At 46.6% G+C, this 18,504-nt stretch overlaps 1 protein-coding gene across 27 annotated transcripts in view; it reads right to left on the bottom strand.

Moving 5' to 3' along the window:
* Positions 1 to 18,504, bottom strand: part of Zmynd8 (zinc finger MYND-type containing 8) — a 126,910-nt gene that overhangs the window by 61,920 nt on the left and 46,486 nt on the right. For 16 of the 27 annotated variants that reach the window (XR_003848620.1, XM_008827451.3, XM_008827445.3 and 13 more), the window contains 7 exons: positions 17,587 to 17,805; positions 14,148 to 14,261; positions 10,035 to 10,127; positions 8,819 to 8,906; positions 6,261 to 6,316; positions 4,762 to 4,839; positions 3,484 to 3,599 (listed from right to left, as the gene is read on the bottom strand). Coding sequence is in view for 26 of the 27 variants with exons in the window: in XM_008827451.3 (XP_008825673.1) it covers positions 3,484 to 3,599; positions 4,762 to 4,839; positions 6,261 to 6,316; positions 8,819 to 8,906; positions 10,035 to 10,127; positions 14,148 to 14,261; positions 17,587 to 17,805 (764 nt within the window). In the remaining variant the exon portion in view is untranslated. Of the gene's footprint in view, positions 1 to 3,483; positions 3,600 to 4,761; positions 4,840 to 6,260; positions 6,317 to 8,818; positions 8,907 to 9,298; positions 9,396 to 10,034; positions 10,128 to 14,147; positions 14,262 to 16,995; positions 17,483 to 17,586; positions 17,809 to 18,504 lie in introns of those variants that run through there. The other 11 variants (XM_008827452.3, XM_008827449.3, XM_008827448.3 and 8 more) reach the window with 4 other exon arrangements.

Consider the following 18,504-nt stretch of genomic DNA (forward strand, 5'->3'; position numbering starts at 1 on the left):
AAATGAGCAGCTCCCCATGTGTCCTAGGGAACAACTTTCTGCTGAAACCTGAGACCCTCAGGTCCAGCCAGGGGCAAGGAAGTTGACCAGGGTTCAAAGAGCAACAAGGAAAAGGTTCCAACCTGAGGGCAGATGTGAGAAGTCACCAAAACCCCCAGGGCTGCCCCTGACAGCCCAACCTAGGAGAGAGTACAGAGGAGCAAACAACACCGCTCTGAGCCGCAGGGCATGGTGGCAGAGGTAGGAGGAGCTCTGTGAGTTCAAGGCCAGCCTGGTCTACATAGTGAGTTCCAGGACAGCTGGGGCTACAGGGAGACCCTGTCTCAAAAAGACACCCCCCCTAAAAAAAAATTGCTCTGAGCCAGGTGCCAGGCACCACCAGGGGCTTCCCAGCCAGGGGCCACAGTCCCAAGACAGTGCCCCCCCCCCCCCCCCCCCCCCCCCCCCCCCCCCCCCATCTGTAACTGTTCCCCACGCCAGGTCCCCAAGTGCCTTCAAGGGGCCAAGGCAGGAACACAGCTCCTGTTCTTTAAAGCAAGCTGAGGAAATTGTTAAAGGGAAGTGAGATTTGTCTTACCATATAGAAAGCCTCTGGGAGAAGTGTGTTATGTGAGAGAGGGCTCAGCAGCCTCAGCTCTGGTACAAGAATCCCTCTCAGCTGAGTGACCCTGGGCAAAGGTTAGGGTTACAAGACTGGGATAAAAGCAGCTATTACAGCAGGGTGTGGTGGCCCACGCCTGTAGTCCCAGCACTTGGGAGGCAGGCGGATCTCTGTGAGTTCAAGGCCAGCCTGGTCTACATAGTGAGTTCCAGGACAGCTGGGGCTACAGGGAGACCCTGCTTCAAAAAGACCAAAAAAAAAGCAGCTATTGCAAAGCAGCAAATAGAGTGCCTAGTGGCTAGACCAAGGGTATACGTCTGTAATCCCAGCCCATATCAGGCTAAGGCAGAAGGAAGACAAATTTAAGGCCGGGCTGGCCACACAATGAAACCCTGTCTGCATACACAGTAGACACTTGAATACTGGATGTATTTCTTGAAGCTCTGCAACTATTTGCATAAGTTTCTGTAATTTTGGTAATGGCATATGTGTCTAAGATAAAACAAACAAAAAAGTCTATTATGCAGTGGACTCCAGCTCACTCTAGGATGATCACTTGATTGACAGTCAGCATTGGGTTTCTGGGATGGTTCTCAGCCAGTTGTCCTGACCTAGTTCACTGTCGCAGGCCCAAGCTTTTGCTTTGACTCCACCAAGCCAAGTGAGCTCTCTGAGACACAGACAGCTACAATACCTCCTGGACGCCTCCCTTGGGTCCCTGTGTCACAGTGCTACTATCTTACTAAAGCAGGCTGTGGAGAGCCTGCCAGGCTCAGCTTTAAGACCCATGTGGGAAGGTAAGGGCACTCACTCAGAACTAAGAAAGCCTCTGTACTCCATCCAGCTCCCAGCCACCCACACCCTGCCCCTACAAAGTGTTCGTAACACACCACTGTGAACTGACCTTAGTGGACTGCCTTCCCCAAAATGAGCCCACCAGGTAGCACAGACCCTTAGAGGGGACACTAAACACTACATAAGCTGAGAGAGATCAGGAAATGCTTGCAATAGAACAGGAAGGGCCTTGCTTCCGGCTACCTCCCAGCCAGGTCCAAGGACAGACTGTTTGAGTGCTGGGAGATAGCCTTTACACAGAGCACAAGAATTCATGTGGCCTTCATGCCCCCAAGGCCACCTTTAATGGCTGGCTGGTAGGGTGGTCATAGAAGAGGGAAACAGAGCCATGAGTTCTGGGGGCCTGAGAACATTTGGTAAATGGCGTGCCCACCCACTCACCTACACCCCTCAAGATACATCCACACGGTGCTATCCCACAGTCTTAATCATTAGGTGCTCTATGAAGAGATGGGGGAAGTACAGCTAGCCACCAGCTCATCCTGACCTTCAAAGAGAAAGCAGATCCCTAATCATCCTTTCCTCCGGAGCACCAGTTCAAACAACCTGCTTCAGTGGCTTTGAAGAGTTTGCTCACAACCTAGCCCTTCCTTGAGCAGTCCTGTGCCCCTGCAGCTCCCTCCCCACACATCTTTACACCAAGCCTGCCATTACATACAGACAGGAGATAGCAAGCCTACTTGCTCACTGAGACAAGTGTCTGCCTGCTCACAGTTGTAACCCAGCATCTATGCAGCCTGAACAAGCAAACTCCTTTCGATGAAGAAATATTAAACTTCAGAAAGATTTCCAACCAGAGTGGCTGAAGAACTGGAGCTGTATGTAGCTCAGCTGGCACAGTGCTTGCCCAGTCCCAGCATGCAGGAAGTCTTGTGTTGCATCCCTAACATCACATAAATAGGACACAACGTGCTGCATGCATGTCTGTGGTGCAGGCACTAAGAATGTAGAAGAACGATGAGGAATGAGTTCAAGACCAGCCTGGGCTACATGAGCCCCTGTCTCAAAGAAAAAGAGTGGTTCAAATTAAAGTGTGATGCTCCCTGCCAACCCAATACCACCTCGATGGATTGAACTCATCTCCTGAGAAGGAGCTGCTGAGATTCTGGAGAAGAATTCAATCACTCTGAAATTCACACTTTCCTCTGATCTGTGAAATCTCAAGCAAAATTTAACAGAGAGTGTTATCTCAGATGCTGGTTTCACTTAGAAATATGAACTATATTTTTCACGAGTGTACATAATTTTAATGGTGTATGTTTAAATAGTATCCCTCCATGCGCTCACACACCTCAAACTGCTTGGGGGGTGGGGATGGGGCTCTTTGCTTCTTTAATCACAAGGTACTTTGCTGAAAGGGAAGATGTTAAGCCACATTCCACTTTGACTACCTGTAGTTTCCAGGCAGGCAGGGGCTTGGCTCCAAAGGGAGCTGCTATTAGCTAGAATAATTTTATTCACTGTGTGTATGCAGGAGGGAAGGGGCGGGGAGTGGAGAGGCTGGGAGGGAGGGCTCACACCTGTCAAAACATCATCCCCTTGTAATTTCCCATTTTAGCTATAGAGAAAAGATCAACCAGGAGGGGACTACTCCCCCTAATGCTAAGAGATTCATTTGCTGACAATCTGGGAAACTACCTCTGATCCCTGAAAGCTTTAGTTTTGAAAAGCAATTTGCACAGAGGTTTAATTTACTCCAGAAAATAAAATAAATAAATTATCAAACTGCAGTACTTCAAATAGCCATGGAACTCATTCCAATGCTGGATCCATGAACAGAACCAGGAAGGCAAGATTATTTCCTATCACACCTGAAAAAACTGAAGCCCACACTTAACACAGCACCAGAAAACATTTGCGAATACAAGATCAATGGTTGTTATCATGACAATAAACAATAGCCATACTCACAGAATTCGCTTTTTAACACAATGGAAATAAGAGCAGACTTTCTACCACTTTTAATATCCAAGGTTATCAAAGGTTCCACTGAAGCTACATATTCAAACCCTAGTTTAAACTCTCACCTGTCATGTTGTCCAAAGAAACGAGCATCAACCTGTCCGTCTTTATCCCGCAGAGCTTTCGCAGGCCAGAATGGAAATCCTTTCAATTTTGCCCAGACCAAAGGATGTGGATTGCTCTAGAAGAAAAACAAAATGCAGAGTTTGCATATATCTTGCAGAAAGATACACATTAACGTCTGAAAGGGGAATGCAAATGCAGTGAGAAGGGAAGGGATAGGGCCACACACGGGACAGGACAGCTGCAAGCTGGGCAAGCATCCAAGGATCCCCTGGCAGGTCCAGCCACAATGCTTAGACAGAGAAGCAGAGGGGCTTAAATGGAAAATAAGGCTTGTGTCCTGGCTCTGGGTGACCATGAACAAGAGAATTCACCTCTCTGGGCACCACAAAGATAGTTAACACCCACTCTCTGCTCAATTTGGACTAAAAGTACTATAGGTCAGGGGCTGCAGGAGCCACAGTCACCCACTGGGAGGTTCACAGGCTGGAGCTACTCAGGGGTTTATCTAGAGAGGCAAGAAGGCCTGAGGTCATTTGTCCAGTCCTGCCGCCTTCCACAAGCCTCTCACAGGCACACTCACGCCAGCCCACCCCACAATGTACCACTCTGCAAAACATACTGGAATCAAGAAATGCCCAAAACGGGAAAGAAAAAAAAGTTTGGAAATGAAGGTCCAGGAAGGTAACGTTGCATCTTCATGAACCTTGGTCTCTCTGGAAAGATTGAGATGATCCTCCAGGGATGTATTTCTAAACTCTTTAAAACAGGTCCAACTTGATTTGCAAGTGACACAGCCACCAACACTCATCCAATTCCAAATATGGTTCTGCCACACCTCACAACCCCATACCACATCCCACTTCTTGCATCCCACGCCCCGCAATCCATGTCCCACAATCCATGTCCCACATCCCACATCCCTCCTGAACTCCTTTACTCAACTTGCTGGGCTCATCAGCCCAGCTATCAGGATACCAGCTCTGCACCTACAAACCATTCAGCCTAAGAGGTTTATCCAACTCAAATTGGTTTCATTCTGGGGGCTGAAGAGATGGCTCAGCCGTTAAGAGCACTACCTGTGCTTGCAGAGGACCCAGGTTCAATTTCCAATACCCACATGCGGCTAACAAGCACCATACATTCATAAACATAAAATAAAAATAATTCTTTTTTTTAAACTTCAAAAATCTCCTAAGTTGCTGGAGAAAGCAATCTTGGTACAGCCACTGAAGGCATGGAGTTCCAGAAAATAAAATGAGAGGCATACGCCAACTTACACAAGGCTCACAAAACCAGTTTTCTCGTTTTTGGCAAGCAGCAAGGTAACATTCTGGACATACTTCAATTTCGTTCATCTGTAAAGCAGAAAGACATTACAATGTATAACCCCAGGCCTCCATCTGGCAGCCCTCAAGAAATCATTGATGATTTTTTTTAAGTATTTGTACCTTTTTTTTCTCCCTATAGCCCCAGCTGGCCTAGAACTCACTATGTAGACCAGGCTGGCCTCACAGAGATCCTCCTGCCTCTGCCTCCCAAGTATCAGGATTAGAGGCATGTGCCGCCATGCCCAGCTAAAGTATTTGTACTTTAAATATTTTATTTATTATTTTTATATGTACGAGTGTATTGCCTGCATGTATGTGAGCGCACCCGTGTCGTACAATGTCGCGGAGGTCAGAAGAGGGCTTCAGATTCCCCTGGAACTGGAGTTAAGGATGGTTCATAGTCGCCATGTGGGTGCTGGGAATCGAACCCCGGTCCTCTGCAAGAGCAGTCAGTGCTCTTAACCACTGAGCCTTCTCTCCAGCCCCAAGTATTTGTACTTTAATTTCAAGGTTGGTTCCTCTTTTGTAGTTTTTCTTCTTTCGGGGCGCGGGGGAGGGGAGGAGACACAACAGTAAGGAAATAGTCCATGCAGCCCAAACCGGCTTCAAAGTACGAGGCTCAAGTGCTCCTTCTGCCTTCCAAGTGCTGGGACTACAAGAGCACAGAACTACAGTTTGCTGGATGATTTTCAAAGGTGAGACTGGCTCAACCAAGTCCCAGGTGAGAACTCCTTGGAGGCGCATTCAACTGATGACCGTTCCCAACAGTCCATCTCATCTAAGCCACTATGATTTCCAGGGCGGATGAGACAGCTAAGCAGGTGCCTGAAGCCTTTATTGCATTCAGAGCTTCTCTCGAAAACTTACATTGGAACAGTGCACCCAAGTGGACAGGCAGCCACACATCACCTGACTGAGAATGTAGGCCAAAAGCCTAACGTGGGAAACAGGAATGGCTAAATACACAGTCATGTATTTGGGAATACAATACAGCCAGGTAAGATTCGGTGCTTCCTGAGCATTTAATTAGCTAGGAAAACAGAGAAGACTTGAAACTACATTAAAAAAAAAAAAAAAAATTATGAAATGAGAGAGAATGTCAGGCATGATGGCACACTCCTTTACTCCTGGCACGTGGAAGGCAGAGGCAGATGGATCTCTGCAAGTTCCAGATTGGTCAACTCTCTCCATACAGAAAGTTCCAGACCAGTCAGGGATATATATATGGAGGGGGAGAGAGAGAGAGAGAGAGAGAGAGACTGCAGGCTTGACCCCTTCAATCCAAACCTAAACCTCTCTAAGAGGACTGAAACATGCCTCAATCAACAGCAATTGTGCTTCAAAGACAAGGGGCCTCAAGAATTCCAAAATCACCCAGGCTACCTACCCCTGAGGCTCCCCTGAGGAGCCTAGGACACGGCTGCACCATGAGGGCAGGAAACACGTACCTCATGCTCACAGATTTTGATGACTACTTTGGCTATTTGCGTCAATTTGTGATTTCCTAAGGGAACAAGAAAATGGGATTAGTTCCACGGCAAACACCACGTTTTAGGATTACACATCCACTAACCAGCATCTTTTAACCTGCTTCCCCCAGGACTTGGCAGTTAAAGGCTAAAAAGTCTAAGTTTCTAGCACCTAACGCTAATTCAAATCATTGATTTCTTCCACCAGAATCGACCAAGATTTCACAGCTCAACAGCATCTTACAACTGAATGGTTCATGTGAGATGCCCTATACATCAGGAGATTAATATTTGAAAAATACTTTGGGATATCCTAAAGGGACCAATTAGCAGAAAAGGAGCTTAATTTGACCCCTAAATCCCAGAATACAAAGAATGAAGGAAAAGGGTTACCCAGTGCTAACCTAGATTCTCACAGAAGCTACATGGAAAAGAAGCCAGGCTGTCATTTAATTCATGAGTAAGCCAAGGTCAACGGTCCCTGACTCTGAGAGCTCCCAGCTAATGAGGTGAGCATCTGGCCCCAGGTCAAACTTCAAGTTTTTCTTCACCTCTGCACTAAATGAGAGTTCAAGATGGTCAAGGGGTCAAGCTTTCTTTGATCCCAGTTTCAGAAACTGTAAATCTCTTGGGCTGGAGAGATAGCTCAATCAGTAAAATGTGTGCAAAGAACGCATAAGGACCTGAGTTTGATACCCAGCACCGACACACAAATCTGAGGGTGAGGGGAGATGGCTTAGCGATTCAGAGCATTAACTGCTCTTGCAGAGGACCTGCGTTCAGTTCCCAATACCCACATCAGGCAGCTCATAACCACCTATAATTCCAGGACCAGGGGAGCCGAGCACTTTATTAGCCTCCCGAGGAACTGCAGAGACATGTATATGATTACACACAGACACACATATATACAAATAACTTAAAAAATAATAAGCATGAGCCAGGCATGGTGGTGCCCATCTGTAATCCCAGCAGAGGCAGAGGCAGGCAAATCTCTGTGAGTTCAAGGCCAGCCTGGTCTACATAGTGAGCTCCAGGCCAGCTGGGGCTACAGGGAGACCCTGTCTCAAAAAGGCAGAAATAATAACAATGAGAAATTTTTTTTTTTTTTTCTTTTTTGGACAGGGGCCCCCTGTAGCCCCGGGTTTCCTGGGGCCCACTATGTAGACCAGGCTGGCCTTGAACTCACAGAGATCTGCCTGCCTCTGCCTGCCGAATGTTGGGATTAAAGGTGTGTGCCACCATACCCAGCAACATATATTTTTTTAAGCCAGATGTACTGGTACACGCTTGCATCGAATGCTGGGAAGGCAAAGAAAGGTGGATCCCTGTGGCCAGTTATTCTGGGCATGCACCAGGCCAGTGGAAAGAAAAGGTGGACAGTGCATGAGGTTGACCTCTGGCTTCACATATGAACGTATATACATGGGCCGCATCCACTGAAGAGCTCAAAGAAATGAAAAGAACACCATTCAGGGGCTGAAGAGATGGCTCAGTAGGGTTGGTGGCAAACTAGTCTAGCTGAAATGTGAGCTCCAGCTTCAGCAAGAGACTCTGTCTCAGAAAGAAGGTGGAGAAGGTAGAGAGTGATAGAAGAAAACACCCAGTATCAGTCTCTGGCCTCTACAGGCACTCGCAGGAGTGCACACTGTGTACACACACACACACACACACACACACACACACACACACACACAGAATAAAAAGCAAGCTACCCAGAACATTTATTTCACCCATTACCTGTACACACACAGGGATTCTGGGTACTGGCCCCAAGCGTGGCTCAAGTATGATTGTTCTTTGTGCGAATGTGTGTGCACATGTGTGAAGGCAAAAGGCCTACACCGGGTGCCTTCCTCCGCAGTTGTTGTCGTCGTGTTTTTTGGTTATTTCTTGAGACAAAAATCTCCCTGTAGCCCCAGATGGCCATATTCTACTACGTAGACCACCCTGGCCTTGAAGTCACAAGAGATTCACCTGCCTCTGTCTCCCAAGTGCTGGGATTAAAGGCCTGTGCCACCACGACTGGCTCCGGGCTCACACTTTTTTTTTTTTTTTTATTCTTTTTTTTTTTTTTTTGTGTATGTGTGCACTGCCTGCATGTTAGTAGACCTGTGTCATGCAATGCCCACGGAGGACAGAAGAGGCTGTCAGATCCCCTGGGACTGGAGTTACAGTTCTTAGCTGCCATGTGGGTGCTGGGATTCGAACCCAGGTCTTCTACAAGAACAGTCAGTATTCTTAACCGCTGAGCTATTTCTCCAGGCTCCTGGCTCACACTTCTTAAGACCTGGAGCTCAATGATCCTTGAAGCTCCGGGGATCCTCCTGTCTCCACCTCTCCAGTGCTGGGGTTATGGATGTGTACTGCAGCATCCAGCTTTGGAGATGGGTGCTGGGAATCTAAACTCAGGTTCTCATGCTTGGCAAACACTTTAGAGACTATTTCCCGAGACTCTCAAGCCTGATTTTTAACAAAGGGCAGGAGACTGTGACAGATACACAGCATATTCTCCTCAGGAGCACCAAGCCACTCACCCCCATTATAAATGATACAGTTATGCAGAATCCACTTGGCATCAGCCAGGAAGGCTTCTGTACAGCCATACATCTTCTTTTTGGCGTTCTGGGAAGAGAAGCCACAGTGAATTGTCACCAGTGAGTCTACAGTCTACGTAAGTGGCGGTCACTAACACCTGCGTCCCCCAGAACTTTCACAGCAGTCATCTGCCAACTTAATTAATGCTCTTCTTACTCATTTCCCAAGATGCTATTATGTTCAAGATCTATAGCCCTGTAAAAATACACACAGTGACTTGAATGGGCTCAGCTTAAAGCTGGTGTCACTTATCAGGCAGCTCCTTCCAATGAAGGGGACAATTTCTATAGCTGAGTATCAATTACAATAACGGTCTAAGATATCACATGAGTCTCATGAAAAGTCAGTGCCATACTTAATCACTATCTCCAATTTACAGAAGGAGAAGTTGAGGTGTAACCTGAAGCTAGGATTCCAACCTTGTCCTTTTGGAATGCTTTCTTCTCCCATCATAGAAGGGTGTTTGCAATTTTCAAAAGCAGATGAGATTTACTGTTTGGAGGAGTTATCAGTAGAGACAGCATGAAGCCACATTCCTCTTCATGAAGGCTTTCTTTTTCTTTCAGAGCTGGAGCTTGAACCCAGGGCCTCGCACAAGGAAGGCAAGAGATCCCAGCCCTTTGCAGGTGTGTTCCATTAGCCACACTTAGCTACGAAGTTTGAAAATCAGCACCCAGGATAGGTGCACAATCAGTGTTTCAAGTGTGATTTTCATCATGGAATTTTAGCACAAACTCTTAAAGGCACCTTTAGGCATAAAAGAAATAGCCTGATCCATAAAGTGAAGTCAGTTCTAATAAGCCACAGCCTTAACTGCTAATCTGCTACTCAATTTTCTCTTCCTCTTTCCTGCTGTGCTCATTAGCACCTCGGAAAGAATGAGAGAGGAAGTAAGGGGCCAATCAATCAAATCGCTAAATCTTAGCTGCTGTGGCTCATTCAGGAAAAAGTGGCTCTTTTAGGAGAAAAGCCTTCAGAAGTGAGGTCAGAGGGGTTCACAGAGGCAGGACAGGGAGGTCTATCCCAAAGAAAACAGAGCAGGAAAACATGGAGATAATAAGCTAACTTGAGCTAGGGCCAGGGGAGTTGGGGAGGATCCTTAGCTATCTGGACACCTGCCGGCTTCGGAGGCCAGGCTCTGTGATGGAGGCCAACCTTTTCCAACGTGCAGAGGTCCATGGGATGGAAAATATATTCTGCATAGTCAGGATGCTGCTCCAATGGAACGGGCTTCTGAAACGCATCTGTCTGTAAAAGAAGAGACGGCACAGGCAGAAACCCATCACTGTGGAGAAGACCTCGTATTAATAGCAGCAAAGGAGTCTGAAAACCAGACACTCCCTTAACAGTTCTAAAGATAACCTCAAAGGATGACGGTGGAAAGCTCAAGCTGACCCACCTTCTAATTTTGCCTGCTCACACAGTCTTGGGCCCAAATGAACACGTCTGGTTTGGTTGTTCTGATTTCTGTATATACCCAAGGAACATGCCATATTCTCTATTAAGGCTGACAATTATAACACTCTTCTCAGACACTTTAGGCCAGAATTTTAAAGGAGACTTGCTGTGTGGTAGTCTGCATCACAGCCCAAATGGACCCAAAATTATGCCTAAAAAAATAACCAGAAAACATCCCCCAAGTACTAACAAAGGATATGCACCTGGAGGAGAATCTACACTGTGAGATCTTCCTCCTCAAGAAGTCAGACTGCCTTGGACACAAGGGAATGAGCAAGCTTTTGATCTTGGTCCGTTTTTTTCTTCTTTTTTAAAATTCTGTGTATATGTGTGAGTATGTGTGTGCAAATACAGGTGCCAAAGGAGGCCAGAGGCATCAGATTCTCCTGGAGCTGGAGTTATAGGTGGTTGTGAGCCAGCTGATCAGCATGCTGGGAACCCATTTGGTCCTCTAGAGAAGCAGCAAATGCTCTAAACCACTGAGTCATCTCTCCACCTTCAGTCCATTTTCTTAAGCCCTACCTGCATCAACTCAAGGTGCAAGGCATGGCTGGTTGTGGATGGAAGCATCAACTTCTTTATTTAAAAACAGAGATGGCTCAGCGGTTAAGAACACTGACTGTTCTTGTAGAAGACCCAGGTTCAAATCCCAGCACCCACATGGCAGCTAACAACTGTCCGTAACTCCAATTCCAGGGGATCCGACAGTCTCTTCTGTTCTCCGTGGGCATTGCATGACACGGGTGTACTAACTTACATGCAGGCAATACATGCGTACACATAAAATAAAAATAATAAATAAAATATTTTTTTAAAAAAGATCTGGGGCTGGAGAGATGGCTCAGCGGTTAAGAGCACTGTCTGCTCTTGCAGAGGACCCGGGTTCGATTTCCAGCATGCACATGGCGGCTATGAACTGTCCTTAACTCCAGTTCCAGGGGAATCCAAAGCCCTCTTCCAACCTCCACTGGCATTGCACAACAGGGTGCACTCACATACATACAGGCAATACACTCATACACATAAAAATAATAAATAAAATATTTTAAAAACAAAAGATCTAGGCTGCTCAGCAGTTAAGAGCAGTGGCTGCTCCTGCAGAGGACCTGGGTTCAGTTCCCAGCACCCACATGGCACTAACAGCTATCCATAACTCCAGTTCCAGGGGATCCAATGCCCTCTTCTGACCTCCTCAGGCATCACACAGCATGGGTACACTTACATACATGCAGGCAATGCACTCATATGCATAAAATTAAGAAACTAACTAAATAAAATATTTTAAAAACAAAAGATCTGACTCAATGTTAAATTATACTCAAACAAGCCATCTGAAAGAGCTTTTCATTTGCACACAAGCTTTCTTTGATTCAGAATCAAAATTTGGCTAGTGTAAAAAGAAAGATATTCAGGGTAAGAGATGTAGCTCAGCAGCAGTTTGTCTAACATAAACCAGGCCCCAAGTTTGAGCTTCTCTACCACACAGGACTACAAACACACACACACACACACACACACACATGCACGCACGCACGCATACACACACACACATACTTTAGCAAGCCTACAGCTTTCTGCCTTGGGTGACATTTATATCACATACCATGTATGACAACCTAATGCACTCTTCCATCTCTCTTTCAGGTTTGACTAGTACAAAGCTGGGCTCGGGGGTGTAACCCTATGGTAGAACACTTGTCTAGCAGGCATAATACTCTAGGGTTAGTCCCCAGCATCCCTTGCCTTCCCCCAAAATAAAGCCACAAATTCTAACCAGTTGTCTAACCTACACGATCCTTTGAGAAACAGTCTTTAGCGGGCACAATTTAGGCTAAGAGGAGTAAGAAGTGATTCCTGGTCACATTCAACAGAAAAAAAAAAAAAAAATCACTCCATGGTAAAGTTAAAATTATCTTTTTTTTCTTTGTACCAAACTGTGGCTACACACTCTTACCTACAATGATCAGGATTCAAAAAATAGTTTCCCATTTTAACAATAGCCAAATGGCAGGCAGACTCTGGATTTTTTTTTTTTTTCCACGTAACAATATAGTTCAGAATACATCTCAAAGCAAAAGCTTACTTTTTGGCTTTTAATATTCTTTATTATTACATTTATTTACTTATTTATTCTGTGTATGTATGTGGGCACACACATCTCAGGGTATGTGTGGGGAGGAGGACAACCTGCAGGAGTCATAGGAGTCAGCTCTCTCCTTCCACCATGTGGGTCCCAGGGATCAAACTCAGGTCAGTAGGCTTGGTGGCAAGCACCTTTATCCACTAAGCCATCTCACAGGCCCTTGGCCCTTGTTTTTGTGTTGTTTTTATAAAGAAGTTAACCAGAGCCCGGTGTGGTGGCACATGCCTTTAATCCCAGCACTTGGGAGGCAGAGGCAGGTGGATCTCTGTGAGTTCCAGGCCAGCTGAGGCTACAGAAAGACCCTGTCTCAAAAAAGACTGGGGGGAAAAAACAAAAACAAAAAACAAGTGACGTTAACCAGAGGGCTGGAGAGATGGCTCAACAGTTAAGAGGCCTGGTTGCTCTTGCAGAGGACCCGGAATCAGTTCCCAATACCCACATGGCAGCTAACAACTGTCTATAACTCCAATTCTAGGGGATTCAATGCCCTCTTCTGACCTCCGAGGTCAATGCACGACATGGGTGCACTTACACACATGCAGGCAATACGCTCGTACCCATAAAGTAAATTAAAAAAAAAAAAAAAAGTCTTAACCAGTGAACACACAGAACTGAGATGCTAATCTCTGTATATTCATTTCACTTAGAAAACAAAAGAATTTCACTAGACTGAAGGGTGCTCTGAGCATATGGAGGGGGATCACCGGTTCCTCAGATTCACCTGTAGGGAACTGCAGTAGGGGTCAACTGTACTATCTTAATGTGATGGGGCAGGGGGGTTGTCATGGGGGGTATTTGGTTGGTATGGTTTTCTGTGCCAGAGTCTCTATATAGTCATGGCCAAGGTAACTGAACTTGTACTGATCTGCTAGCCTCTGCCTCCTAAGTACTGGGATTACAGACAGGCATAACTGGGTTTAATACATTGTTAAACATGATAGTTTTAAGACTGGGGGCTACAGCTCAGTAGTAAAGCACTTGCCTAGCATTCACAGGGTCCTGGGTTCAATCACTACTATCACAAGAAAAATTAAACAAGATATTTTTCTGACATTTTTCATAATAAAACACACCAACCACAACAGTGCTGGTATATTGAAGACTGTCAGGAGGGTTGCCACCGTAAGGTACACAAATTGCCAGCCAAAAGTGGCAGCCCCAATCTTCACAGACTCTCTGAAAAGAAAGTCTCAAAACTACTTCACAGTCCTAAGGAACTAGGCACATTCTCACTGGCTGTGAAAATCTCACTGGTTGTTCCACTTGATGATTCCAACATGAAGCCTCTACCTAAACATGAAGTTCTAACTAAACTGGGCTGCACTCCATGCACAAAAGTGGTATTTCACGAAGGCCTGGGAAGGGGCACAGAGTTCCTCCTTGGCCAATGGGGTTTGAAGTTTCACTTCACAGCCAGGAGGAACTTTAAGTCCCCCACCCACGTCTGCTAAGTGACATTTCCTGACTACACTTAGGGACACCACACAGGGCATAAACCGAATGCCATTGTATCTCCCCTCTAGCTTACAGAGTTCTGAATCTGGACACACAGGAAGTTACCAAGAGTCCTGAAATGAAGGCCACCAGGGAACGACGCATAAGGACATGAAAGCGAAGGATGCCACCATGGTCATTTAGGCTCACGGCAGCAGGAACGTTCTTCTTACCCCTGGCTGTTTCATTTTCTGAATGGCAAACTTGAGCAGGTAGGACAGCTGTTCAATGGTCAGCATTGTCATGGCTTTGCTCTGCGTCTCGATGCACTCGGCTACTGTAATCTTCTACGAGTCAAAATCACACACACAGGTGGTTAGCAAGAAACAGCAGGATTGCCCACGCACGCCTTGACCTACTTTTTAACGCGCTCACACGTGAAAAGCAATCCCCATTAACTGAGAACAGCCATTCCGCATGACCAGGACGCCAAACCACCAGACCGAAATGTACTGGATCTGAGGGCAAAAGTTAAAAAGTTATCAATCCATGTCTGACTGCATCGGGGAGCAACTGCAGCACCTGAAGACAACTCGAGCTCCTCTGGGACCTGGAAAGGTGACATTATTTCGACCTTTGGGTCTCAAGAATGGGATGTGAAAAGAAAGGTCACAGAGAGTGGATGGAGCTCAGGATGTGAGCTCATCAGCCATCCCCAACCTCCTGAGACCCTGAGCTATCGCCTAGGAAACTGGCAGAGCTGTTCTCAAGGATGCTGCCGATGCAGAGGGACAAGAGCCCTGCAAAAGAATGTGGGGATGGGAATGAGCCAAAACATGACTCCATTGCCCATGCCAAGGATGGAACCACTCAGGGCACCCTGCAAACTTCTCAAGGGCAGCTCTGTTTAGCCCCATGGGTCATGACTTTTCTTTCTGTTGTTCCTGTTTCTTTTCTTTTTTTTTTGGTCTTTTTGAGATGGTCTCCCTGTAGCCCCAGCTGTCCTGGAACTCACTATGTAGACCAGGCCGGTCTTGAACTCACAAAGATCCGCCTACCTCTGCCTCCCAAATGCTGGGATTAAAGGCGTGCGCCAGCACACTGGCCTGTTCCTGTTTCTTGCCTTACCATTTTTCCTTTTTCTGTTCCTTACCTTTCCTTCTCGTTTCTTCCCTCCCTTCCTCTTTTCTCCTTGGAGACACCATCTCACTATGTAGTCCAGACTGACCTTAAATTCCCAATCCTTGTGTTTCACTCCCCCAAGCAGTGGGATCACAAGTGTGCACCACCATCCCAAACGTGTAACTGTCATTTCATAAGGCACATTTCCATCACAGAAAAGACCAGAGAAACAACTGTACCCAGACTCTACTACCTAAATCACACATTTCAGGGACTCGGGATGCATGCAGCATCAGCAATACAAATAGCAAGTCCTGAGGTGTGAGGGAACTCTGGCAGCCCATCTGTGGGAGGAGAGCGCCGACATTTTCTCCAATTAATTTAGGTATTTTGTTGCTGTTGTTGTTTTTAGGGGGGGGTGTGGAGACAGGATCTCCCTGTAGCCCTAGCTGGCCTAGAACTCAGTTTGTAGACCAGGCTGGCCTCAATCTCACAGAGATCCACCTGTCTCTGTCTCTCAAGTGCTGTGATTAAAGGCCACCAAGCCTAGCTCTAATTAATTTGAAATCAGATTCTATCTGTCACATCTCTGGGGACTCCAAGAGAATTCTGAGTGTGGTTTGTTGTCTCTCGAAAGCTGACAATGCACAGCATGTGAATTTAGCTGCCTGGTTGGCAGGACTATTTCATTTCCTAGCTGTCTGTCTTAGGAGCTCACCCCTGGAAGAGATTCAGGGCCCTGAATCTTAAGACATAGCACATCTGCACACTGGAATCCAGTTTATTTGCTATCCACAGCTGATGTGTAAAGGATGCCTACCCACCTGTCATTCCCTCCCTCCCTCCTCTGCTCCTTCCTCCTTCCCAGCAGGGCCTAGTTCCCGCTACATAAAGAGTGCCTTTCAAGCCTTTTAAGGGTACCTTTCAAGGGAACTGGTGACCAAGGCCGACCAAGGAGCCCAAGGGGATTCAGCTGAAGGATGCTGGGAAAATTTCTCTTCCTTGATAAAAAGAGAAGCACAGAGGAGTGACTTGGGGAGATCTTGGTTGAGCCACACCTAATACTTGAGCCACCAACAGCCAACCTGTTGCCATGGGGACAGGGAGGCCACACCAGCTCAATGGCAAGAGCTTGACTCTGAACAGACGCTGGCTGGCCCAGCCTCAATGGGCCCTCCCCACATGAGATGGTAATAAATCTCTATTGTCTCTGACATCTTTCACTGGCAACTATCACTGGCAGAGAAAGCATCCTATCAGAACCACTCTCTATTTGGTGAGTCATTGGGCAACTGGAAGAGTTGCTCAAGACAGAAAAAAATTGGTGAAGACTCAAGGACCCACCCACAAAACTGTGGGAAAAAGAACATAGCGCCACACACAGAGGAGGGTGGTGCTTAACCAAGTGTGTGCTCTGCCTGTGCCTGTGGACTAACCCCAGGGGATCCACTGACCAGCGCGGGACCCCCTTTCAACGCCAACATTGTGTGGATCTGAAATCTAATTTCTTTTCATGCTTCTCCTTTTTTTCCTTTCCCCACACAAAAGTGGTACCACAGACATTACCCCGTACTGAGCTTCTCCCCCGACACACAGAAATAGGTGATCTTCCCAATGTATACACAGGAAATTTCCTCAATTGATATCTAATGCCAATGTACCTTAGAATCCAAGAGACTCACATGAAATGATTTTTGCAAATGACACTCTTACTTTTGATACTAGGGGGGAAAAAACATCACTTTGGGCGTGGCAAAGGGAGGCTAACAGTCCCTTAATGAAGGGTTAGTTTAGTTTGCTGTGGATGAGACTGGGGTAGGCAGTCTTCAGCACACAGTGCATCTCCTCAGCCCCACTCCTGCAACTTTCTCTGCTGGGAAGTCCTCATGTCTCGGTGTGACCTTCTCAGGCCTGAACTCTTAATGGGGGACACCCAGTGCCCCCCAAACTTCATCTTACCATCTTCCATTCATTTTCTCTAGAGTCTTTTCTTCAGCTTTGTGTTATAAGTAACTTTGTTTGGGGGTCTCGTTTGTCTTCTCCCCCCTAAAAAAAAAAACTGATCCACGCTGACCAATCCCCAGCACCTCATGGGCATTGGAGACATACTTAGTACATGAAAGAAAACATCAGATGGTCACCACATGTAATGCACACCCCATAGGGGTCTTCCCAGCTGGGCCACTGCTGGCGGTGAGTCAATGACGCGGGAGGGAGAAACGGCACGCGATCTTTTCAAAAGGCGTCAACTGTTAATGGACCTGCAAGGTCACTTCCAAGGCAGAAGCAGCAGAGGCGGCAGTTGCAGATCTCAAAGCGCTCCAGCAGAGACAGGCAAGGCGTTTGTCTTTCCAAGAGCTGCCCCGCTGCAGCCAGTGCGGAGGCGGATCCCCAGAGGGGGCGGCCAGGGTAGAGCAGGCGGGAGGCAAGACATTTCTCTTTCCCTCTATTTGGATTATTTGAAATTTTTAAAAAAAAAAACAAAACAAAAGGAAGAAAAGAGAAAGGAGAGGAAATGAGGCAGGTAATATTCATTCACCAGGAACTAACCTCACATTCAGGACAAAACCAGTCCCCCTCTGGTTCCGATGTCAGTCTCAGACACTTAGCGTGATAAACCCGGGGACAGAGCTCACAGCAAAGGACTTGTCCTTCCCGGTGACAAACCCAGCAGTAGAAATCATTCCGTCCATCCTGCGGTACAACATCAACAGGGTCTGTGGTGAGTGGCTGCTTCATATAGTAAAACGGACCATGTCTTAGTTCTGACTGAAATGTAGGCAAGAAAGACAGGTGGGGTTTCAAAACAAATGTGGATTCTCAGCAGAAATTTGAACAAGTACATCAACAACAACACACGAACATCACGGCACCTCACAAACCCACTGAACAGCCAGGCTATCTCCATCTACTCAACTAGACACAGCAGTAGCAAAGGGTCAGCTAGTAAGCCTTGCTTTTTATGTTAAAAGGCCATTCTGAAAGCTTGCATCTGACACTAGGCAGCCCAAGCATACCTGAGCTCAAATTTTAACACCCCCCCCCCCCAATTAACCGGCTGCGTGACCTAGGACATGTGCCTTCACCTCTCAGCCTTCATTTTCTCATCTATAAAATGGAGCTGAAATTCCTAACATCAAGAAGCTGGTGTTGAGATTAAATGGGAAGGCAAAATGAATGCATTTACATAACAATCAAAGCCTGATAGGCCTTGATCCAAATATACAAAGCTACTGCAGGTTTGGCAGTTTGCCCTGGCATTCATTAAGCCAACAGGTATTTGAAGATTAAAACGATTAGATTTGGTTCACCAAAATTTATCCTTCATGTTTAAATCTATCTCCAAAAGGCTTTCTAAAGCCATAAGCCTCAGAACAGGGTGTCTGCATCTGCTAGGGACCCTGGTAGCCAACAAGAGGAAAGGATAAACCAGTTCATGGGAACCAGACATCTTCCTATCCCACGGTG

Source organism: Nannospalax galili, unplaced genomic scaffold (genome assembly GCF_000622305.1).
Source record: "Nannospalax galili isolate Female #2095 unplaced genomic scaffold, S.galili_v1.0 scaffold492, whole genome shotgun sequence".
NCBI lineage: Eukaryota > Metazoa > Chordata > Mammalia > Rodentia > Spalacidae > Nannospalax > Nannospalax galili.